This window comes from Hyperolius riggenbachi, chromosome 12 (assembly GCF_040937935.1).
Source record: "Hyperolius riggenbachi isolate aHypRig1 chromosome 12, aHypRig1.pri, whole genome shotgun sequence".
NCBI lineage: Eukaryota > Metazoa > Chordata > Amphibia > Anura > Hyperoliidae > Hyperolius > Hyperolius riggenbachi.
In genome coordinates, this window is record NC_090657.1 from 45,860,066 (window position 1) to 45,885,502 (window position 25,437).

General features: G+C 46.5%; 2 protein-coding genes across 4 annotated transcripts in view; one reads left to right on the forward strand and one right to left on the reverse strand.

Moving 5' to 3' along the window:
- LOC137542301 (ABI gene family member 3-like) overlaps positions 1–25,437 on the reverse strand; it is a 336,298-nt gene that overhangs the window by 105,764 nt on the left and 205,097 nt on the right. The window lies entirely within an intron of this gene.
- The window catches only part of LOC137540901 (guanine nucleotide-binding protein G(I)/G(S)/G(O) subunit gamma-T2-like), a 36,992-nt gene continuing 25,069 nt past the window's right edge, over positions 13,515–25,437 (forward strand). The window contains exon 1 of the mRNA XM_068262084.1: positions 13,515–13,888. Within this exon, the coding sequence (XP_068118185.1) occupies positions 13,805–13,888 (84 nt within the window). The 5' untranslated portion in view covers positions 13,515–13,804. The remainder of the gene's footprint in view (positions 13,889–25,437) is intronic.

Sequence of the window (25,437 nt, forward strand, 5' to 3'; positions counted from 1 at the left end):
TCTTCTTCATCTTCTTCTTCATCTTCTTCATCTTCTTCATCTTCATCTTCTTCTTCTTCATCTTCTTCTTCTTCATCTTCTTCATCTTCATCTTCTTCATCTTCTTCATCTTCTCCTTCTTCTTCTTCTTCTTCTTCTTCATCTTCTTCTTCTTCTTCATCTTCTTCATCTTCTTCTATATCGTCTTCTTCTTCACTTATTTCTCTTTTCAAATTTTTTTTTTAAAGAAATGCAGCTATTTTTGAGCGTAACAAATAGCTGGTGGCGCACGCATGTTGGAAGCGCCATTGTATGTGCTCCCTGAGTCCCTGGCAGTGGAAACACACAGACAGCAGGAGGTAAATTCAGCAGCAGGAGGAGGAGGATGAGTGTGTGGCAGCAGGCAGTCAATGAGGCAGGCAGCGTGACATAATAGCCCTGGTACCTAGCGGTGATACCAGGGCTGTAAATAAACACAGCAGGCAGGAGGTCCCAGACAGCGGTCGTGCAGCCCACATTGTGTCCAATACACAACTGGGACAACACAGTTTTCAACCCGGGCACCTCAGAAAAATTAAACCTTTTTTTTTTTTTTTTTATGGTTTTGTAGTTTTGGTTTTACAACCAATTACACAGATATAGCTATTTTTTGACGTAATAGCTGGTGGCAGAGTGGCAGCAGAAGGTAAATCTGTGTACCCTGGCGTTGGGAAACACAGACAGACAGACAGCAGCAGCAGCAGCAGGAGGAATGGAGGAGTAATGTGAGCAGCTATTGTTTGCCGTAATAGCTGGTGGCAGAGTGGCAGCAGAAGCTAATTCTGTGTACCCTGGCAGTGGGAAACACAGACAGCAGCATCAGCAGGAGGAATGGAGGAGTAGTGTGAGTGTGGCAGCAGGCAGGCAGCGTGACCTAATAGCCCTGGTACCTAGCGGTGATACCAGGGCTGTAAATAAACACAGCAGGCAGGAGGTCCCAGACAGCGGTCGTGCAGCCCACATTGTGTCCAATACACAACTGGGACAACACAGTTTTCAACCCGGGCACCTCTGAAAAATTAAACCTTTTTTTTTTTTTTATGGTTTTGTAGTTTTAGTTTTACAACCAATTACACAGATATAGCTATTTTTTGACGTAATAGCTGGTGGCAGAGTGGCAGCAGAAGGTAAATCTGTGTACCCTGGCGTTGGGAAACACAGACAGACAGACAGCAGCAGCAGCAGCAGGAGGAATGGAGGAGTAATGTGAGCAGCTATTGTTTGACGTAATAGCTGGTGGCAGAGTGGCAGCAGAAGCTAATTCTGTGTACCCTGGCAGTCGGAAACACAAACAGACAGCAGCATCAGCAGGAGGAATGGAGGAGTAGTGTGAGTGTGGCAGCAGGCAGGCAGCGTGACCTAATAGCCCTGGTACCTAGCGGTGATACCAGGGCTGTAAATAAACACAGCAGGCAGGAGGTCCCAGACAGCGGTCGTGCAGCCCACATTGTGTCCAATACACAACTGGGACAACACAGTTTTCAACCCGGGCACCTCTGAAAAATTAAACCTTTTTTTTTTTTTTATGGTTTTGTAGTTTTAGTTTTACAACCAATTACACAGATATAGCTATTTTTTGACGTAATAGCTGGTGGCAGAGTGGCAGCAGAAGGTAAATCTGTGTACCCTGGCGTTGGGAAACACAGACAGACAGACAGCAGCAGCAGCAGCAGGAGGAATGGAGGAGTAATGTGAGCAGCTATTGTTTGACGTAATAGCTGGTGGCAGAGTGGCAGCAGAAGCTAATTCTGTGTACCCTGGCAGTCGGAAACACAAACAGACAGCAGCATCAGCAGGAGGAATGGAGGAGTAGTGTGAGTGTGGCAGCAGGCAGGCAGCGTGACCTAATAGCCCTGGTACCTAGCGGTGATACCAGGGCTGTAAATAAACACAGCAGGCAGGAGGTCCCAGACAGCGGTCGTGCAGCCCACATTGTGTCCAATACACAACTGGGACAACACAGTTTTCAACCCGGGCACCTCAGAAAAATTAAACCTTTTTTTTTTTTTAATGGTTTTTTGGTTTTGTTTGTAAAACAAATTACACAGATATATAGCTATTGTTTGACGTAATAGCTGGTGGCAGAGTGGCAGCAGAAGGTAAATCTGTGTACCCTGGCAGTGGGAAACACAGACAGACAGCAGAAGGGCAGTACACAGCAGCCCACTGTAGGTGTAAAATGTGTGGCTGCAGGCGACGTAATAGTCAAAGTGAACCAGGCTGGCTTAGTGAGCAGGAGCCAGGAGGTGGTAAAGGGTGGTAAGGCACATTAACGATGGTTCTTAGCCAGTTCATGTCCCCCTCTCGCCGACAACAGGGGCCAGGAACTCGCCTTCCACCCACGCCTGGTTCATCTTGAGAAACGTCAGTCTGTCCACAGACTTGTGAGACAGACGTGAGCGTTTCTCGGTGACCACACCACCAGCTGCACTGAAGCAGCGCTCGGACAGCACGCTGGAAGGGGGGCAGGACAGCACTTCCAGGGCGTACTGCGCCAGCTCGCTCCAGATCTCCAGGCGCTTGACCCAATACTCCATGGGATCAACAGGGGCATCGCTGTCAAGCCCGCTGTAGGACCCCATGTAGTCAGCCACCATGCGGGTCAGGCGCTGGCTGTGACCGGTGGAGGATGCTGCTGCATGCACCTCCTCTCTAGTCACTGCTGCCGGAGCCTCTACAGTCCTGTAGAGCTCGTGGCTGAGAGACAGCAGGTCTGTGGGGCGCTTGCTGCTGGATGCAGGCACCTGCTGCTGCCTCTGTGCTGGCTGCTGGACAGTGGGGGTGGAAGGCTGGGGGAAGGCTTCCTCCAAGCGCTCAACAAGGGCCTGCTGCAAGCTCCTTATTTGTTGCGCTGGGTCTCCTCCTGCAGGCGGCAGGAACTGGCTCAACTTCCCCTTGAGGCGTGGGTCCAACATCATGCTGATCCAGATGTCCTCCCTCTGCTTCATCTGGATCACCCTGGGGTCTCTGCGCAGGCACGTCAGCATGTGCGCTGCCATTGGGAAGAGGCGGGCCACGTCTGCTGGCACATCGACGGCAGTGCTGCTGTCCTCATCCTCCTCCTCTGCCTCGTCAGCCTCATCCTCTCTCCACCCCCGAACCAACTCAGCTGCACTGTGCTGCTCCCCCCTCATCAGCAGCACGGTCAGGGACCTCCACCAAGTCCTCCTCCTCCTCCCCCTCAGAGGTGGACTGTGCAGCTGCTTGCCGCTCCTGCTGGTCCAAGGCTGCCGCTCCCTGTTCCAGCAAAGCATCGAGGGCCCTGTTCAGCAGACAAACCAGGGGCACCCACTCGCAGACCATAGCATGGTCCCTGCTCACCATGTTAGTGGCCTGCAGAAAGGGAGCCAGCACTAAGCACACCTGCTGCATGTGCCTCCAGTCATCATCGGGGACGATGGACGGGATGTTGCTGGTCTTGTCCCTTCTCTGAGCGGCGGAAACAGTGGCCAGGGCAAGGTACTGGTTGACAGCGTGCTTCTGTTCAACCAGACGCTCCAACATCGCCAGGGTGGAGTTCCAGCGAGTCGGAACGTCAAGGATCAGCCGATGGCGTGGCAGATCCAGCTCCTTTTGCACGTCTTCCAGGCTCGCACAGGCTGCAGCCGAGCGCCGGAAGTGACGCACAACGTTCCTTGCCGTTTCCAGCAGTTCGCCCATCCCCTGGTAGGTGCGCAAGAACTTCTGCACTACCAGGTTCAGCACGTGGGCAAGACAGGGGATGTGGGTCAGGTTTCCCCTGTCTATTGCGGCAACCAGATTGGCCCCATTGTCGGCCACCACCTCTCCGACTCTGAGGCCTCTGGGGGTCAGCCAAATCCTCTCCTGCTCCTGGAGTTTGGCCAACACATGGGTTGCCGTCAGCTTGGTCTTCCCAAGGCTGACCAAGTGCAGCAGCGCTTGGCAGTGGCGGGCCTTCACGCTGCTGCTGAGGCGGGGGGTTTAGCCAGGTGTGCCGGAGGATGGCAGAGGATCGGAGGAACCTGCTGCAGTTCCCCTGACCCTGCGGGGTGGCACCACCCACTGTGTTGCTGCTGCTGCTGTGCCCGCTGCTGCTCTCCCATCCTCACCCCCTTCCACCAAGCTGACCCAGTGGACAGTGAAGGACAGGTAGCGGCCTGTCCCAAAGCGGCTGCTCCAGGAGTCCATGGTGACGTGGACCCTTTCACCAACCGCGTGCTCCAGCCCTCGCTCCACATTGGCCCTCACAAAGCGGTGCAGTGCAGGAATGGCCTTGCGGGAGAAAAAGTGTCTGCTGGGGAGCTGCCAGTCTGGGGCTGCGCAAGCAAGCAGCGCACGAATGTCGCTCCCCTCCTGCACGAGCGTGTACGGCAGGAGTTGGGAGCACATGGCCCGTGCCAGCAAGCCGTTCAGCTGCCGCACGCGACGGCTGCTGGGAGGCAGAGCCCTAACCACCCCCTGGAAGGACTCGCTCAAAAGGCTCTGGCGTGGCCTTTTGCTGGCACGGGAATCAGCAGACACAGCGGAGGAGGCCACTGAGGACTGGCTGCCAGAACAGGCCTCAGTGTCGGCGGCAGGAGTTGCAGAGGGGGGAGGAGCAGTGCGTTTCCGCACTCCTGCTGGTGCTGCTGGAGGAGCAGGAGGGCGGGTGGCTGCTGTTGCTGCTGCTGCTGAAGGCTGTGCAGTGATGGGTGTGGTGCCACTGCCAGCACCAGATGCCTTCAGCCTCTGGAACTCCTCATGCTGGTGGAAATGTTTTGCAGCAAGGTGGTTGATGAGCGAGCTGGTGCTGAACTTTAAGGGGTCTGCACCTCTGCTCAACTTCCGCTGACAGTGGTTGCAAGTGGCGTACTTGCTGTACACAGTGGGCATGGTGAAATATCGCCAGATTGGTGACAGAAACATCCCCCTACGGCATGGAAGCGCTGCTGCCTGTCTCCCTGTGGTGGTTGGGGGGGGGGGCTTGGGTGCGGCTGGTGGTGGTACTGGCAGATGCTGCTGCTGCTGCTGCTGAGCCTGAGACACCAGCAGGCTGTGGGACCTGCCTACTGCTGCTGCCAATGCTTGCAATGATGCGCCTCCTTGCAAGGCCCACAAGAGCATCCTCCTCAGAGCTGCTGAGGACGACATCCCCTGGAGGTGGTGGCACCCAGTCTCTGTCTGTCACCGGGTCATCATCATCCTCCCCCTCCTCAAACATGTCCTGCTGGGATGAGGACCCCCCAAACTCCTCTCCTGATGCATGGATGGGCTGCTTGACTGTCGCCACAGTCTTGCTGTCCAATCCCTCATCCCCCAAAGTGCCCATCAGCATCTCCTCCTCAAAATCGCCAACAACAGCAGACAATTGACTCATGATGCCTCTGGTCAAAAGACTGCTGAATGACATGTCGTCAACTGACGGTGAACTGGCCTCCTCCCCAGGCCCTGCTGGGCGGCTGCTGCGAACAGGGGTGGTGGTGAGGGTGGAGGCCTCGGATGCAGAGCTGATGGCGGGCTGCTCATCCTCCGTCATGAGTTGCACCACAGTATCTGCATGCTTTTCCTCAATGGGACGTTTCCGACCCGGCTGGAGGAAAATCGGAGCAGGTGCTACACGCTGCTGCTGCTGTGTCTCTGCAGCGTGAATTGCAGATGCTCCTGCTGGGCGGCGCCCAAGGCGTCCACGGCCAGTGGCTATGGGAGGAATGTTAGCCACTGACGCTGCTGCTGCTGCTGCGGAACTGTGCATGGTGGCGCGGCCGCGGCCTGCCACAATGCTGCTCCCTCTCCTCCTGATTCCCTTGCTGCCCTTCCCCTTGCCCAAACCGCGCTGGCTGCCACTTCCAGACATCTTCGATGTTTTGGGCGTATAGACAAAAGTTTTTTAAAAGGGCGGGTGAAAAGTGGGGTACTTTAATGGAGTGGGTTGGTGGGTGAGGTGACTGAGTGAGTGTCCCTAGTACAGTAAGTAAGTAAGTAGTAACAGTCAGGAAGTACAACTAGCAGTTACAATAATCAGTAGTAATCACAAGTAAATTTAGTGTGTGTACACTACAGACAGTGAGTGCACGCACGCGCAAACACGCGCAGGAGCTAGCCTATGAACAGTGACTGAGTGAGTGTCCCTAGTACAGTAAGTAAGTAAGTAGTAACAGTCAGTAAGTACAACTAACTAATTACAATAATCAATCAGTTATCAGAAGGAAATAGAGTGTGTGTAGTGTGTGTACACAGACAGTGAGTGCACACACGCAGGAGCTAGTAGCCTATGAACAGTGACTGAGTGTCCTAGACTCCTAGTACAGTAAGAGTAAGTAGTAACAGTAAGTACAACTAACTAATTACAATAAGCAATCAGTTATCAGAAGGAAATAGAGTGTGTGTAGTGTGTGTACACAGACAGTGAGTGCACACACGCAGGAGCTAGTAGACTATGAACAGTGACTGAGTGTCCTAGACTCCTAGTACAGTAAGAGTAAGTAGTAACAGTAAGTACAACTAACTAATTACAATAAGCAATCAGTTATCAGAAGGAAATAGAGTGTGTGTAGTGTGTGTACACAGACAGTGAGTGCACACACGCAGGAGCTAGTAGCCTATGAACAGTGACTGAGTGTCCTAGACTCCTAGTACAGTAAGAGTAAGTAGTAACAGTAAGTACAAACAACTAACTAATTACAATAATCAATCAGTTATCAGAAGGAAATAGAGTGTGTGTAGTGTGTACACAGACAGTGAGTGCAAACACGCAGGAGCTAGTAGCCTATGAACAGTGACTGAGTGTCCTAGACTCCTAGTACAGTAAGTAGTAACAGTAAGTACAACTAACTAATTACAATAATCAATCAGTTATCAGAAGGAAATAGAGTGTGTGTAGTGTGTACACAGACAGTGAGTGCACACACGCAGGAGCTAGTAGCCTATGAACAGTGACTGAGTGTCCTAGACTCCTAGTACAGTAAGTAGTAACAGTAAGTACAACTAACTAATTACAATAATCAATCAGTTATCAGAAGGAAATAGAGTGTGTGTAGTGTGTGTACACAGACAGTGAGTGCACACACGCAGGAGCTAGTAGCCTATGAACAGTGACTGAGTGTCCTAGACTCCTAGTACAGTAAGAGTAAGTAGTAACAGTAAGTGCAAACAACTAACTAATTACAATAATCAATCAGTTATCAGAAGGAAATAGAGTGTGTGTAGTGTGTACACAGACAGTGAGTGCACACACACAGGAGCTAGTAGCCTATGAACAGTGACTGAGTGTCCTAGACTCCTAGTACAGTAAGTAGTAACAGTAAGTACAACTAACTAATTACAATAATCAATCAGTTATCAGAAGGAAATAGAGTGTGTGTAGTGTGTACACAGACAGTGAGTGCACACACGCAGGAGCTAGTAGCCTATGAACAGTGACTGAGTGTCCTAGACTCCTAGTACAGTAAGTAGTAACAGTAAGTACAACTAACTAATTACAATAATCAATCAGTTATCAGAAGGAAATAGAGTGTGTGTAGTGTGTACACAGACAGTGAGTGCACACACGCAGGAGCTAGTAGCCTATGAACAGTGACTGAGTGTCCTAGACTCCTAGTACAGTAAGTAGTAACAGTAAGTACAACTAACTAATTACAATAATCAATCAGTTATCAGAAGGAAATAGAGTGTGTGTAGTGTGTACACAGACAGTGAGTGCACACACGCAGGAGCTAGTAGCCTATGAACAGTGACTGAGTGTCCTAGACTCCTAGTACAGTAAGTAGTAACAGTAAGTACAACTAACTAATTACAATAATCAATCAGTTATCTGAAGGAAATAGAGTGTGTGTAGTGTGTACACAGACAGTGAGTGCACACACGCAGGAGCTAGTAGCCTATGAACAGTGACTGAGTGTCCTAGACTCCTAGTACAGTAAGTAGTAACAGTAAGTACAACTAACTAATTACAATAATCAATCAGTTATCAGAAGGAAATAGAGTGTGTGTAGTGTGTACACAGACAGTGAGTGCACACACGCAGGAGCTAGTAGCCTATGAACAGTGACTGAGTGTCCTAGACTCCTAGTACAGTAAGTAGTAACAGTAAGTACAACTAACTAATTACAATATTCAATTACAATAATCAATCAGTTATCAGAAGGAAATAGAGTGTGTGTAGTGTGTACACAGAAAGTGAGTGCACACACGCAGGAGCAGCTAGTAGCCTATGAACAGTGACAGTGAGTGTCCTAGTACAGTTACAGTATATAACTACAATACTAATACAATCAGTAGTAAAGGACAGCAGAAATACTGGTATAGAATAGAGAGAAATAAACAGAGGACAGGAGGACAGCTGCCCACACAGGCAAGGCCCTGAGGCCTAAAGCTGTAAGCCTGCAGCAGCTGGCCTGTCTCTATGTAACACAAAAGCTACTAACTAAAATACAATGTCTAACTAACTAACAACAATATAGGTGTGTATAGGAGGTGTATGTGAGCAAAAACGCTAGGTAAATGACCACAATAAAGCTCTTGCTAAGCCAAAGCACAAAGGAGCAACTCTCTCTCTATGCAAGTCTCAGGCAAGGACGGAGAAACGTAACATGGCGGCCGCTATTTATAGGGTAGGGGCTGGCCAGGGTCCCCCTCTGTGATTGGCTGCCGTCAGAGGGCCTGGGAGCCCTCTGATTGGCTCTAAGGACATCAATCTGGGCTATGACGCTATTCGAGCTCGGTACCGAGCTCGAATAGCGCCGTTTGCTCGAATAGCTCGAATACTGAATGGGCTATTCGAGTGTACTCGAATAGCCCATTCGAATAGCTACAGCTATTCGGAGCTCGAATACCGAGCTCGAATAGCTGGAAAAGAGCTCGAATATTCGAGCTACTCGAATATTCGAGCTCTGCTGAGCACCACTGACTACTATATTATATATCCATAGTTTACCCAAAACATTTGGAGTATATTATGACCTTACATACTCCTGGTGCATACTTCATTAAGTATATGGCAACAATCAGCATATGGGACACAGTAATGAAGCAATGTTTGAACAAAATCTTTCGTTTTAATGTTTTGTTCTTCTGTGCAAAGAATATTTTGGACATGTGTTGTCCATACTTTGCTTTCAGCAGCAAAAGTAATATGTCACAAATGAAAAATGTTTCTGCAACAAACAACAGTAGATCTAAAGATAAGCATGCTCTTTTTTCCTAGTTTTGATGGCCTTTTAGCCAAACTGAAGGATGCCCTTCGCCGACAAGACACTAACTTTCGCCTAGCAATCACACCAACTGAGCGACTCCTCATAACATTGAGGTAATGTAAACTAAGATCCAAATCTGAGCATTGAACAATAAAATAAAATGTAAAACTACAAAAAACTAGTCATGTTGTGATAGCAAATCACACATACTACCAGGGCCCTGATTGTAAGCATGTGTACCTGATTCAGCATTTGTATGAGGCTGGCTGTGCGATGTTAAATCAGTGTACACTGTAGAGTCACTGTGCATAGATGATGTTTGAAATCGCATACCTTGATCAGGGCGCTGAGGTGGAGGCATAGAGTAATGAGGCTGTTGACCATATGGCATGTTATGCATATGCATTGGTGGGTAGTGGGGTGGGTCATAAATGCGTTGCATATGGTAAGAGAGTTGTGGGTGTGCATTATATTGTTGACTGGAAGCAGGCAGGTGTGGTTGCTGCAAGTAGTTGTGCACATTGTCATCTGCACGGCTCTCAGGTAGTAAGAATCTCCACAGGGTCTCAGAGATGGCATGTCTGGCTGCCCATTGCTTATCAGGAGGCACTTTTTGTAATAGTGGCACCAAACTTAAAAGATACTGTGTGCATGGCTCTTTAAGTTGTTTCATTTCATCCTCTCGCTTCTCCATATGATCAACAGCCTTTTCTATTGAACTAATCAGCTTCTGGTCGTATTCAGCCCTGGTCATACCTCTTCCTATTATCCTGCCTTGTGTAGCTACCCTCACACCTCTACTAGACCTGACAGTTGTGCGTGTCCGACTACTCGCTGGGCTGTGTGGTGTGTGATCTGGGGTAGTAGAGTCACTGTCTTCCAGTGTAGCAGTGTCAACATCCTGTGTAGTGTCTTCTTCAACTTCCACATCACTGGTGGTGGTAGGTGGCACCTCTACATCGTCCTCCTCAGGATCTGGTGGTAGGCTATCTTCAGTCCTTTGGAAAGGGGAAAGCACAACTTTAGTTCATGGAATAGTGACCATGGATGTCACAGCAAATATATGGGCACAATGCGATGCATCTTTCATTGCAAAACAATAGCAGTAGCCTGTCTATTTTTCCCATTATTTGTGTACATAGCTTTTAGGCACAGCCCCTGAGCAAGCATAGAGCAAAACTGGCCTGAGTAAACTAGCACTGATTTTGGTAGATGTGTGTTACAGATGTGTGATGCAGACACTACTGCAGCCAAACATATAACCAGCACTGTCAGGCAACTGTTATGTTGGGTAACGAACAGTCCACATTCCTGTCATGTAATAATCATTTTAAACTGGACCTATGCCATCCTTACATTAAGCTACGTCCCCCAATATATTTGGTCGAGTGATGGCAGATTATGCGTTCCACACTACTGAATTGCATTGTGGGCCTACTCCTTCCTTCACTGTTCTATTGGCGAAGTTGACAAACATTGCAATAGGTTAACATTTACGCCATACTTACTCAGCCGGTTCATGATGTTTTCTTAGAAATTCTAATATGCCACAATATTTATATTTTGTTCGCTGCGAACTTCCAGACACACTTTTGGATTCATGGTATTGCTTTTCAATCTCCTTTTTGTTACTGTCTCTGACCGACTTCCATCTTGTCCGCAGGAGGGCAACTAGGAATAAAAATAAACATACATGTTATTTCTTTTCTTTTGCAGATTTCTGGCAACAGGGCATTCATATGCAGCACTTCACTACCAATTCCTCATGGGAAGAAGTACAATCCGATACTTAGTTTTGGACACCTGCAAATTGATCTGGAAAGTACTTCAACCGGAATTTATGCCAACTCCTGACGTACCTATGTGGGAGGCTAACATGCAGCTTTTTTGGGAGAAACATGATTTCCCTAACTGCCTTGGAGCAGTGGATGGGAAGCATGTCAGACTGGTTATGCCTGCATTCACTGGCAGTCTCTATTACAATTATAAAAAATTCTTTTCACTAGTGCTCATGGCTGTTGTGGATCCTAATTTGAAATTTATCTATGTGGATGTTGGGGCTTACGGAAGTTCCCATGATTCCTCAGTCTTCCAGCACAGTCGATTTGGCGTGAAGCTTCGCACAGGCCAGATGACTTTACCAACACCACGCCCCTGGCCTGACACTGTAGAACCACCTTACCCCTGTGTGTTTGTGGCTGATGAGGCCTTTGCACTGTCTGAGCATGTTATGAGACCGTATGCACAGAGAGATATGACTCATAAGAAAGTAGTCTTTAATAACCGCCTGACCAAAGCCAGACAAGTAGTAGAATGTGCTTTTGGAATTCTGGCAAACAAATGGCGCATTTATCACACTGCTATAAAAATGCAACCAAAGTATGCTATAATAGTGGTGAAGGCAACATGTATTTTGCATAATTATGTGAGAACACTAGATAGCATGACCATAGAGGAGGAAGAGGGGGATCTTTCAAACAGTGCTCTTGTCACTTTACCACCAGCTACTTTACGTGGTCCCATTTCTGCCATTCACAACAGAGACAAATTAGCTGATTATTTTGTGCCATAACTGTAAGAACTAAAAAACCTGCAGGCTGCTATTTACTTACATGACGAGATCAGTATTATTGTGCAAATAAACATTCTTGAAACCGTGTTGTATGTCTATATCATTCATGACACTCTAAAGTGGCAAATAACGCCCTAATAATACATGTGAGTACATACACACACATGTACCTGCTGTTTATAAGGAGAGATGGCTATAGAGAGAACAGCTTTGCCAGAGACCTGTGATAATGAAATTTCTAATTGTTTAATTACTCATTTAGTGGAGGGGTGATGATATATTGTCTGCAAAGTGCTGCATGAAATCAATAAAATACAACAATTCTGTACACATATACTTACTCTTAGAATCCTTGCCCTTTTGGCTCAAAGTATTCCATTTTTCTCCAAGAAAATCTTTTGCAATGTTGCTCCAGATTTCATGAGCCCTTTGGTGGTCTTTATATCCAGGCAAAGACTTGTCATAAAGTTCTGGGCTGTTTTCAATCTTAATTATCAGGTTTTCTGTGGTAAACCACTTTGCTGCCATCTTCCTCCTGCGCAGTCTAAAATCCCTCATGCAAATCTGCCACACAGGAAGCACACTTTGACCTGGAAGTGCGCATTCTTGAAAAAAACGCATCCGCATCTGCATCAAAATCCGCTTGATCAAGCGGTTTTACAGGCGATTTGCGTTTTTCCTATACTTAACATTGGAGGCAGAAACGCATCCGAAATCCAAAAAATGCCTCACCCAGGCATTTTTCGTTTCTGCAAAACGCCTGCCGCTCTGGTGTGCACCACCCCATTGAGATACATTGACCAAGCAGATCCGCAGCCGCAAGCGGATCTGAAAACGCCCAAAAAGCCGCTCGGTGTGCACCAGCCCTCAGTGGGTTTTTATCTTACCCTGATTTGCATTCTTAAAATATACCAGTGGTCTTTCCTGCTGGCAAGGTGAATCTCTGTGGGATGTCCCCTTCTGTGTAGTGAACAATAATGTCAGTTGATCTCCCAGAGTGCTCTGGGGCAGATGGCTGCATGACATCATAGCCTAGGCTAAACATCACTGAGATGGCTGGGTTAGATATCAATATACAGAAATATTTAGCTATAAACAGAGGCGCTATAGGGGAGCTTCTCCAGCAACTGCAAACCCTCCCTCCCCTCCTCCCCCGACCAGAGCTGTGGGGGCCGCCCAAACTACTTACCCATCCTCCCCCTGATACAGAGGTCCATCCTGCAGATCAGGTGTTTTTCTGGCTACACTTGTTATGGGTGGGGGATTCATGATGGCTACAACTTATGTACGGAATGAAGAAAGGAGGGGGTGAACTTTTGGGGGGCCATTAAAGTTTTGTTGGGAGGGGCTTCATGATGTGTAGTTAAGTCCCTGCGTCTAAGAATTGTTTTTTATGCAGAAACTATGATAATTAACGTACAAATGGGTATTGCAAATAATAGTTTATGTTCTGCTATGAGTCATTCATGTTTTACTGTTGCAACAGAAAAGAGAGAACAAGCACTTTTAATTCCTTCGTTTTATATAAATCACCATCAAAGCTAAGCTGGGAAGTGGATGTAAATTCCCCTGTAAAACTCATCCTTCCTATATATAAGCTAGCAGCAGGCCACCATCTATTAAAGACATCTATGCATTAAGCAGCTCTCTCTTTCTGCTGCACCATGGATGGTTGTTGCCCGGCTCACACATACATGTATATACTGTGCATCCTGACTGAGCTATAAGCAGGTTACACTTTAAGCCCTTTATCAGATTAGGATTAAAGTCCATCTGTGGCCTTCTACATCCCTGGACTGAGCTAGAGGGATCAGACATGAGAGGAGGCACAGCAAGGCCACATCAACAATTCCTGCTCTGTTAATGAACCGAATACCCACTTGAAAACGCTGCAGAACAATTTATAACTAGGTGATTTCAACATCCTGCAAGCCATCTTCTGATCACTCTCTTGTTTGGCCTGAAGGACATAAATCAGCTTCATAAATTATACCATTTCTTTACATCTGCTGAGGAGCACAGCTCGTCTTCATCTTCATCTGAAGTATAGCTGGATCCTGCGTAGTCTATCTTAAGCACTTGGATGGCTCAAGACATGACCGAGAAGGACCTCCTAAAGATGGAAGTGGAGCAGTTACGGAAAGAGATAAAGACAGAGAGAGCACTGGTAATGTTTCTTCTCACCTCTCCCACCCAATGCCACAATTTACTTACCTCGGGAAGGAGAAGCCTCTGGGTCCTCCAGAGGTGTCCCCCATCCTCCTATACCAGGCCGTACCAGCGCTGAGATCCCTGAAGTTCACGGGAGCAATGTGTTTGTGCCGTAGCATGGATCCGCTGGGGCTTCGGGAGAAAAAGCCAAGCCCGATAAGGTCCATACTACTGCACATGTGCAGATGCCTTGTGCCTATGCAGTAGCATGGACCCAGGGAAGCTCGACTTTTTACACGGAAGAACACGTGGGTCCATGCTACTGCACATATGTGTACTGTAGACAAGCCCTTGTTGATGCCTTTTAGGGGAAACAGCGCTGGAAGGGCCTGGTGGAGGAGGATGGGTTGAGCTTTTTAAGGACCTAGAGGCTTCTCTCCTCTGAAGTGAGTACCCCTTTGGGGCACTTTTTTCCCTACAGGTACCCTTTTAAAGCACACCTGAACTGAGAGGGATATGGAGGCTGACATATTTCCTTTTAAACAATACAGTTTGCCTGGCTGTCCTGCTGAGCCTCCATCTCTAAAGCTATGTACACGCATGCGATAACCAGCCATTGTACACACTCAACAACCATTGGCTGAAACGGTCATAATCAGACATTTTTTAGTACAAAGATTGTTATGTGTGTACAGCTCAGGCAACGTTTAGGATCCATCCTGTCATGTCACATCCTTAACCGACCCCAATGCACGAGCATTACCCATCACAATGCTTTTTTCAACCCCTGCCAACCAACTGAAGGCGCTCCGTTGTCTTCCAATCCATGTCCCTCAGCCCCATTCCATAGAAAAAGAACACATCGCTAGCCTCAAGGCTAGGGCTGTGTCTGTACAGCATCACTCTCGGATTTGGCCCTTAAGGATTGTTTCCTGATCCCCGATGGGCGACAATCCCTGCATGTGTGCACTTAGCTTAACACTCTGAGGCTACACTGAGCATTGCAGTTGGATGTAACAGTTGCATTGTAGGGTGGGCTGTCGCATTACAATGTACCACTGATAAGGACGTTCACAGTGTGACTGGTGCGGTTTAACTATGTGGCATCGTAACGCACTGCATTCAGGGCATTGCCGCAAAATGTGTGAGTTAACAGTGACAGTGTAGCATACTTTTCTTTGATTGTATGTGTCACTGTGTGTGACGCAACGAGCGGATAATGTGTGTGGTGCCATTACTTTTTTTACAGGGAATGAAACTCCCACTGAGAACCTATCTTAAGACAATGGCCTCAATTCACTAAGATCATACTGGAGATAATAAGGCAAGAGATAACTTACCTCCACACAGTGAGAGAGTTATCTTACCTCTTCATTCCTTAAGTTACCTCTCCTGTAGTTAAGTTACCTCCTCTGTAGTTAATTTACCTCCTCTGTAGTTAATTTACCTCCTCCTTAGTTAATTTACCTCCTCTGTAGTTAATTTACCTCCTCTGTAGTTAATTTACCTCCTCTGTAGTTATTTTCACATGCAGCTAATTAACAGCCTGTCTTTAACTCTGGAGTTATTTTAAGGATTGGAGAGTTAATTTAAAGACAGAAGAGTTAACTTTAGGTTTGCCTGATGTAAAATGTTTCCTGAATATGACATGCCTTATCACCATGGTGATAACTCTAGAAGAGTTATTAAAGACAGGAGATAAGATTAGTGAATTGAGGCCATAGACCTTGAACAAGCTAGCTGAACAGCCTTGTCGATTGCAAATTTTCGCTAAAGTCATTTTCACTTCGAAAATGCTATTTTCAATTTTAAGAAAATATTCGCAAAAAAACATAATTTACAATATGATCAAGGGAAACAAATTTTTCTTTCCGATGCGAAGATTCGCAAAAAAACAAAAAATCTGTATTTTTACCACGCAAATGTCCAAAAAGTGTGGAAATAGTTTATTTGCAGTGCGCAAATCCCAAACTTATTACAAAATGATTTTCGATGGCGTTTTTGCTCGAAAGTCAAATTTTACATTATTTTTGCAAAAATGAATGTGAAAAGAATAGTGGCATTTTCACTCACGTCTGACTGGATCAGCCACATGCTTGTTTCAGGTGTGCGATTCATACACTACTGCAGCCAAAGAGATTAGCAGGACTGCCAAGCAACTGGTATTGTTTAAAGAGAACCAGAGATGAAGCACCCTCATGTATTTTATTACATTTATCAGTGGAAACATGACAGTAAACACCTACCCTGCTTTTAGTTTTATTCTTCTCAGTCTAATCTATCTGTTATCAACTGTGATAAGAATCCATCGACTATTCAGTCGAGGTTTGACCTGGAATCATTATAGCTGAGTCACTCTTCTGTGGAGTCTTTTCAAGCCCAAGCCTGCCACTTCCTGGCTCAGATTTCATACTCAGAGCTGTTGACATGGGAGGGGCTGCTGCTGCGAGAAAGAAGCTCTGACACACACAAGTGTATCTGTGTGCAGTGTGCAGCCTGTCATTATATACTGTATGCAGTTTCATTTCTATGAGAGACACTTCCTACAGGCAGCCACACAGCATACCAGAATAATAAAGTTGAAAGCAGACAGATGAAAGCCTGCTGCAGCCCTGCTTGTCTATAGTCTATAGACAGCACATCCAGAACAGTTTATAACCTGGAAGCAGAAGAGATATGAGTCGGCGGCCATATTGGATAATTCCTGGAGCAATAATGGATAAAAAACACTCAAAAAGGCCCTCCAGAGTGACGAAACTATCAGGTAGAGCATTTATTCTTTACAAGCTATCAACTGATTTTATTTTGTGTGAATCGTTCCATCTCTGGTTCCCTTTAAAAGGAAATAAATATGGCAGCTTCCATATACCTCTCACTTCAGGTGTCCTTTAATTTTTGTAGCATGTTAAAAATGTTTTCCATTATCTTGGATGTCAAACTCCAGTACTCAAGACCCCAAGGTCATCACACATTTTTGGCACAGCTCAAATTAACCATTTCAGCCCACGGGTATTTTTCACCTTATGGACGAGATAAATTTTCCCCTTTTAGCGCTCCTCCCTTTCATTCCCCAATAGCTTTATCACTACTTACCACAAAGAAATGATCTATACCTTGTTTTTCTGCCACCAATTAGGCTTTCTTTGGGTGGTACATTATGTTAAGAATTATTTGACTCTAGTTTTAAAATAATACACGCTATCATAATTAAAATCCACACATTTTATTTGCCCATTTGTCTTGGTTATTGCAACGTTAAAATTATATCCCTAGTATACTGTATGGTGACAATATTTTATTTGGAAATAAAGGTACATTTTTCCAGTTTTACATCCACTGCTAATTTTTAGCCCATAAATTTATAATAATATTGCCCTCTTGATATAAATATTATTATTTTTTATTCCCTAATGTCTGTAGATGTAATTTTACTCTTTGGCCACAAGATGTCCCCACTGAGCAAAATACTATGTAGCGTACAACTACGCTACATAGGATGCAATGTATTGCAGCATTGTAACTAGGGAAGTGACGTAAGGCTTCAATGGAAGCCTGCAATCACAGTTCCTGTGGGGAGATTAATGAGTCGGAACATTGTTCCCATTCATGAATCTAAGGATTGGCGGCGGAGTCCGGCGGAAATCACGACGGGAGATAGCACGGCAGCTGTATTTAAAGAATAAACACTGTTTTTGAACAAAAACAGTGTTTATTCTCGGCGGACATGCTCAGATTGGCACAGGGGACTTTTGTCCCCTGCAGCCAATCCCCCCTGCACTCAGAAACATCACGATCGCGGGCATCTGCCCGCGCGTACAATCGCCCGCACAGCCCCCCAGGGACGTGACTATCGCCTCTCTGCGGCTCTAGCAGCTGCCGCTGCGGACGTGAAGCTCACGTCCATGCGGCATAAATGGTTAAATTGAAGGGATTGAATCAGGAAAGTTCATCAAGTAGAACACATTTCTCCATTTCGCAATCCACCCTAAACACATGGCTATGGCTCTTGAGGGCTGGCACCGCGTTTGCCACTTGTGCCGGCCTTGTTTACATGACAGGCTTGCAGATTTTCACACACACAAAAATAAATAAAAATAATAGAAAAACGTGCACATCTCAGAATTTTTGCATGTGTTTTGCCTGGCATACATTACAACTTCCTCTTTGTAGGGAAGGTCGGAATTGCCGATTCCACAGAAATTCTGATTTCCGCCAATGTCGATTAACGATTCCGCGGATTTCCGATTTCCCTTGCTATTTTTGAAGAATGTTTTTTGGGTGGTAATTTTTTGCATTCTCTGATTGGCCAAATACTTCCGAGTTGACATTGCAATCTCTGATTGGTCCAATGCTTCCAAGCTGTATGATTGGGCTAAAATTACAGAGTTGAGGACGGTAATGCAGTATTACTGCATAAATCCAGTTTCCGAGGAGTCGCTTTTTGGTCATTTTTTTGCATTCTCTGATTGGCCAAACACTTCTGAGTTGAATCTGCATTCTCTGATTGGTCTAATGCTTCAGAGTTCTGTGATTGGGCTAAAATTATTTTCGCAGAAATCCAATTTCCAATCAGAAATTCAAATGCATATCCCTACTTGTTTGCTTCCTTTCCAAAACGTGTTAATTTTCGTACTGAAATGTGTAAATTCACATTTCACATGTGGAGTCATTGAGAATCATTGATTTTTCTACAAACAGATGTGGCGGGCGAAGAAATGCAACAGGCTGTGATTTTGTTTTCCTGTTGCCCAACACAAATGAATATTCGCATGTAATGGAAACAAGCCCATAAGCTTTCATTAACATTACAAGGAAACGCATACATTTGTATGTAGTGGGAAGCAAGGATTTTTTCAGTGTTGTTTTTTTTTTTTAGCATGTTGTGTTGTTGTAATCATATCTTCCTTCATGACAGATGCAGCATCTGGTGCATCTCATTAACAAGCTCAGATTTCTCAATTTAAATTTGTGCATCTGCTCTGAAAGAGAAAGGACTGTGGCAACTTGGCGATTCCGTCTCAGTGACACAAACAAACGTGGGGAGCCAACAAAGTGTATATACACAATACAGCAAGCAAGTCACTAGTGGCTGTGCTGAATCTGTCAGGTCCATTTTATACACACCACGTCACATGGCGTTACATTCCCCTGCTGCAGCTTGTTGCAGTGGCCATTAAGGTCTATGCGACTTTTTGGCTGTAGTGCGGTGCGATTCTTCTGAATCTCACCCCTACCAATGTGCATTAGTCTAAAAGGACGGATCTGAGATGAAAAACTAACTATAACAAGTAACTTGTCTATATATCTTATTTAAAGTTTAGATAGTTTACACAGAAAATCTAGCTGCAAACAGCTTTAATAGAATATGTTTTTTTGTTCCTATGATACGACAGCAGCCATGTTGTTTGTAAACATTACACAGAGGCAGGCTTATCTGTATCTTGAGCAAAAAAACCTAATCCTCCTCCTCCCCCCCTGCCTCTGAAATCTCTGGCTAGTAATACCTCCCCCTCCTCCTGCCCAGACTGAGATCCCATGAGCCCTTGCTACTGTCTGAAAGTGCCTCGGCTCTCTGAAAACCTGTGGGCGTGGCTTCATTAGTTTATAGGGAATTAGAGTATTAAAACAAAAACAAAAAAGTATTTGGCTTGAGGAATGCCCTATAAACAATAGGAAAAGAGCACCATTTTGTATAAAAGTTCATCTCGGATCCACTTTAACCCCCTTGGTGGTATGAAAAATACCGCCAGGAGGCAGCGCAGCAGTTTTTTTTTAATTTTTTTTTTTTAAATCATGCCCAGGGCTCGCTACATGATAGCCGCTGCTCAGGGGCATCCCCCCGCCCGCTTCGATCGCCTTCGGCGATCTCCGATCAGGAAATCCCGTTCAAAGCCATGGCGACGGGGCGGGATGACGTCACCGACGTCAGCGACGTCGGGACGTCATTGGGACTCCGGATCCAACCCTCGGCGCTGCCTGGCACTGATTGGCCAGGCAGCGCACGGGGTCTGGGGGGGGGGGGCGCGCGCCGCACCGGATAGCGGCGATCGGGCGCGCGGCGGCGGCAATCGGGGTGCTGGCGCAGCTAGCAAAGTGCTAGCTGCGTCCAGCAAAAAAAAAATTATTTAAGTCGGCCCAGCAGGGCCTGAGCGGCACCCTCCGGCGGCTTACCCCGTGCCACACACGGGGTTACCGCTAAGGAGGTTAATGTTCCATTTACCAATGTAGCTCCTGTCCCTATTAATGGCATTGCCTTTAATGAATTGTATGCTTTTAATCCATGTATAGTGAAAGCGGCATTCAATATGCTACAACCCTTACAGACTTTAGAGCACTTTCAATGAAACTTAAAGTGGCAGTGAAGCGAGAAAATAATTATGATATAATGAATTGGTTGTGTAGTACGGATAATTAATAGAACATTAGTAGCAAGGAAAACAGTCTCATATTTTTATTTTCAGTTATATAGTTGTTTTTATAACATTGCATCATTCTCTAATATTTGCAGTTTATACACAACACTCAGCATTCTAAATTATTTCACAGAGCAGGAGCAGGCGAATGATCTTTTGAACTTTCCTCTGCAGAAAAAAAAAATACAGTGACAGACACGTGAGTTAATAAGCTTCAGAAGACAGAACTCTCTGCAACAAGTCAGAGGGTTCAGTGAAGCTTTTTTGCATAGCTAACAACTGGAGTTTCTTAACTCTTCCTGCACTGGAAACAATATTAGACTTATATCTCTGCTGCTAATGTTATATTTCTTAGATGTACTACACATACAAATCATTATATCATAAGTTTATTTTCACTTCAGATTCCCTTTAAAGGAGAACTGTAGTGAGAGGGATATGAAGGCTGCCATGTTTATTTCTTTTTAAGCAATACCAGTTGCCTGGCAGCCCTGCTGGTGTATTTGGCTGAAGAAGTGTCTGAATCACACCAGAAACAAGCATGTAGCTAATCTTGTCATCTGTCAAAATTGTCAGAAACACCTGATCTGCTGCATGCTTGTTCAGGGCCTATGGCTGAAAGTATTAGAGGCAGAGGAGTAGCTGAATAGCTAGGCAACTGGTATTGCTTAAATGGTAACAAATATGGCAGTCTCTATATCCCTCTCACTACAGTTCTCCTTTAAAGAAAACCTATACTGAAAATTAAAAGTCAAAATAAACATACACAACTCATACTTGCCTCCCGTGCAGTCTACTCCTTTGTTCGCGCATGCGCAGTACTTTCACGCCAGCCGCCGCGATGACGCGAGGCGGCCGGCGTGTGACGTAATCCGCGTCATATGCGGAAGAAGCAGCCCGACACTCGGGAGAGTGTCGCCCGGGCTGCGGCCTGCCAGCCATTCCGGAGCGGGGAGAAGGAGAGGAGCCAGGACGCCGGCGTGGGACCTCCCGACCAGCACTGGGCTGGAAAAAGCCCCTGGTGAGTACAACTTTCCTTTTTTTTCAGAGCTCGGAGTCCCTTTAAGGAGCACATCCACTAGCTGATTTTCCACATCAGATATGATCATTGTGATCGAATCGGTCATTGATACCCCAACATGCCAGCCCGATCGTAATTTTGATAAATGTTATTCCAAATTTGACCAAAATTATCATTTGTACTGGACGAAAGATCTCACTAAAAAGGGGGCGACTAGGAGGCGTGGTGGTAGTGGTGACAGATCAATGGCCTGTACTGTCGACCTGTATTGAGCAGTGCAAGGCTGCCCATCGATAGACATTCATGCTGATTGCTGAAATCTATTGAATATCTTCTAGCAGTATGCTGCAGGAATAGATCCCTCCCTGAATAGATTCCGATCAAAAAGGATGTAGATTTTGGGCACGTTTGGTGGCCATATTTCATGGGCCATATTTCATAAGTGGTAGTTGGCTAACAAGCCCCAAACAGACATGCTTGCTCGTCACTCTGTCTACTCCTGACCCCCCCCCCCCCCCCCCCCCTGTTGTGAGTGCATCTTCTTAAAGCCAATGGGTACTAGTTTAAAAATAAAAAAGTCAGATACTCACCTAAGGAGAGGGAAGGCTCGGTCCTAATGAGCCTTCCCTCTCCTCTCCCGGTGCCCTCGGTGCTGCGCTGGCTCCTCCGTTCGCGTCCGCCGCCGCAGGGGCTTCGGAGGTCTTTGGGAGCACTCGGGCTTCCGAAGACGGGACGCTCCATACTACGCACGCGCGAGTGCGTCATAGAGGGAGCTCGCACATGCATAGTAAGGAGCGGCCCGTCTTCGGGAGCCCGAGTGCTCCCGAAAGCTCCCTTCGGCATGCGGAAGTGGCAGTATTTGACCGAACTGGTCGAATACTGCTACGGGGGATCCTGCGTGGGACCGGGCACCGGGAGAGGAGAGGGAAGGCTCATTAGGACCGAGCCTTCCCTCTCCTTAGGTGAGTATCCGACTTTTTTATTTTTAAATTGGTAAACACTCACTTTAAGGTAGCTATACACTAGCTCGATCTACAGCAGATTCGATCACTGTGATCAAATCTGCTGTGAAAACGTTAACGCTAATGTTGACCGATTTCTATCTGACAGTCGATTCAGTCAAGGTCCAGAAGGAAGATTTTGCTCGATTGCAAGCGGGTCGGAACTGCGTCGCCCTCACCGTTTGTTTCTGCTACGACCAATGTAGCATATCAGCAGCAATAATCTCACCTGTCCGGGCTGGTGCGGGTCCCTGCTGTCACTTCTTCTGGCTGGTCTTCTTCTCCATGTCCTCTTCATTTCCTGTCCCGTCCTGTGACAAGCCGAAGTTCAAACGGTAGAGCTCCCTCTACTGTTTGAGCTTCAGCTTTCCACAGGAGAGGACGGGACAGGAAGTTAAGAGGACATAAAAGAGGTTGCCGGAAGAAGGGACAGCAGGGACCCGCACCAGCCGGACAGGTGAGAATATTGCTGCCTGTAAGTGAAGGAAGTGAAGAGGATTTGGGAGTGGTGAAGCAGCGGCAGTGTGTGGTGTGGGCAGCCAATGGATCCCTCTCTGATCAGATTTAATCAGAGGGGGATCTACCTGTTGGTCCATCTGGCAGCTGTCAACCTGTGTACGGCTAACTTTTTCATTACTTCAGTCACCTCCCCTCCCCATGTGCAGTACTGAGACTGTTGGCAGAGGATAAGCTCTCCACTTGTAACGCCTGTGTGATTCTTCACATTTGTACATGTGATTCCACCAGGGCCGGATTTACAGCACGGGAGCCTATAGGCACAAAAGTTCTGATTCCCTAAGCTCCGCCCCTCTGCACAGGGCACACCCTCTATTCGTAAGAAAAAAACGCACAAAGTATGCAGATATTACCAACAAATTGTGATACAGTGAGTAGAATATAGTAATTGGTAGATTCTAGTGATAGGAAGGTGGTGGTAGGCAATATAGATGGTTAGTGAGATGATTTGAATTTAGCTACAGTAAGTCCTGCCCGTCATAAAGCTTGACTACTGCCTGTCATGAATATTAGTATACAGGCAAACCCTGGCTGGCCTGTCCCCATGTGTCTCATCCCTGCTGAGTAGGTCTTCTTTGGCTTTATTGAAACCTGTATTGCCTGCATTTGTGTATGAAAGCGTTACCCATACAGCAGCAAATACAGGCTGCACAGGTTTTAATAAAGCAGGGAATGGCACACACAGCAGGGATTGAGCAAGAGGCGAACGGGGACCAGCCAGCGTCTGTCTGCAAACTCATGCATCTGACAGCTAGCAGGGCTGGGCTTGTGTGTGCCACCCCATATACCTTATTGCTACCTAGACAAGATCCTCCATCTGCATAGAGCTTACATATTGTGCACCCCCCATGCAGCACACAAACACACATCAGCTGTTACTTTAATATAAACTTACACATACTCCTATGTACACTCTTCGGCCTTACACACACACACATGCTGAAGCACACACGCTGACACACACATACGCAGACACACGCTGACACACACATACGCAGACACACGCTGACACACACACACACACGCTGAAGCACACACGCTGACACACACATACGCAGACACACACACACACACACACACACTGACGCAAATGCACACACACACATGCTGAAGCACACATGCTGACACACACATACGCAGACACACACTGACACACACACGCACACACACACACACACACACACACTGACGCAAATGCACACACACACACACATGCTGAAGCACACACGCTGACACACACATACGCAGACACACGCTGACACACACACATACACACACTGACGCAGATGCACACACGCACACACTCATACTGACGCACACAGACGCACACACACTGACACACACATACGCAGACACACGCTGACACACACACACACACACTGACGCAGATGCACACACGCACACACACACACATACTGACGCACACATACTGACACACACATACACAGACGCACTCACACTGACACACACATACGCAGACACATGCTGACACACACACACACATACTGACGCACACATACTGACGCACACATACACAGACGCACTCACATTGACACTCACATACGCAGACACATGCTGACACACACACACACACTGACGCAGATGCGCACACACACATACTGACACACACATACGCAGACACATGAGAGGGGACTGGAAGCAGTCGGATTTTATCTAGAAAAAGATGAGATGTTAAGTGAGGAACAGAGATGCTTCATCCTCAAATCCATTAAATTCATTCTGGAACATAATTATTTCGAATATGGGGGGAGGTGGTACTTGCAGAAAGGGGGTACGGCCATGGGGACCCGGTTCGCACCGGCCTACGCTAATTTGTTTATGTCCCATTGGGAAGAGGAATATGTTTTTGGGGAGCGAGGTGGCGGTGCGAACCTGGTCCTCTGGCGTCGTTTTATCGACGACGTATTGTTAGTCTGGAGGGGAGATGCGGCATCTCTGGAAAGATATATTGAGCATATGGGTAAAAATGACTGGGGGATTAAGTTCACTGCAAGTGTGAGTACTAGCAGTGTGAATTTTTTGGATCTGGAACTATATGTTGAGGATCAATCTATAAAGACAAGGACATTTCAGAAGACGGTTGATGTCAACAGCTATATTTTATATACCAGTTGTCATCTTCCTCGATGGTTGGACAATATCCCCGGGGGGCAGTTCACGAGGCTACGTCGTAACTATACGGAGGTGGAGGAGTATGAGATGGAGGCGGATAGGCTCGTGGGCTGCTTCTTGGAGAAAGGATACCCGCTAAGGCAGGTGGAGGAATCCAGGAGAGTAGTGGGATTGAAGCCCCGAGAGGAATTATTATCCATGAATAAAAATCATAATAAAACAGAGTGGGATGCGAACAACTTCAGTATGTTGTTCCAGCATACCACACAATCAAACAAAATAGCGGGGATAATTCGTAAGCACTGGGATGTATTGAAGGAAGACAAAACCCTGGGGGAGTTGTTACCTGAGAGGCCTAAATTAATTTTTAAGAAAGCACCAAATATTGGATTATCCATAGCCACAGCAGCTAATGAATGCAAATATGGGATAAACACAGCACAAGAACGTGAGAGAGGGGGGTTTATGAGGTGTGGTTTTT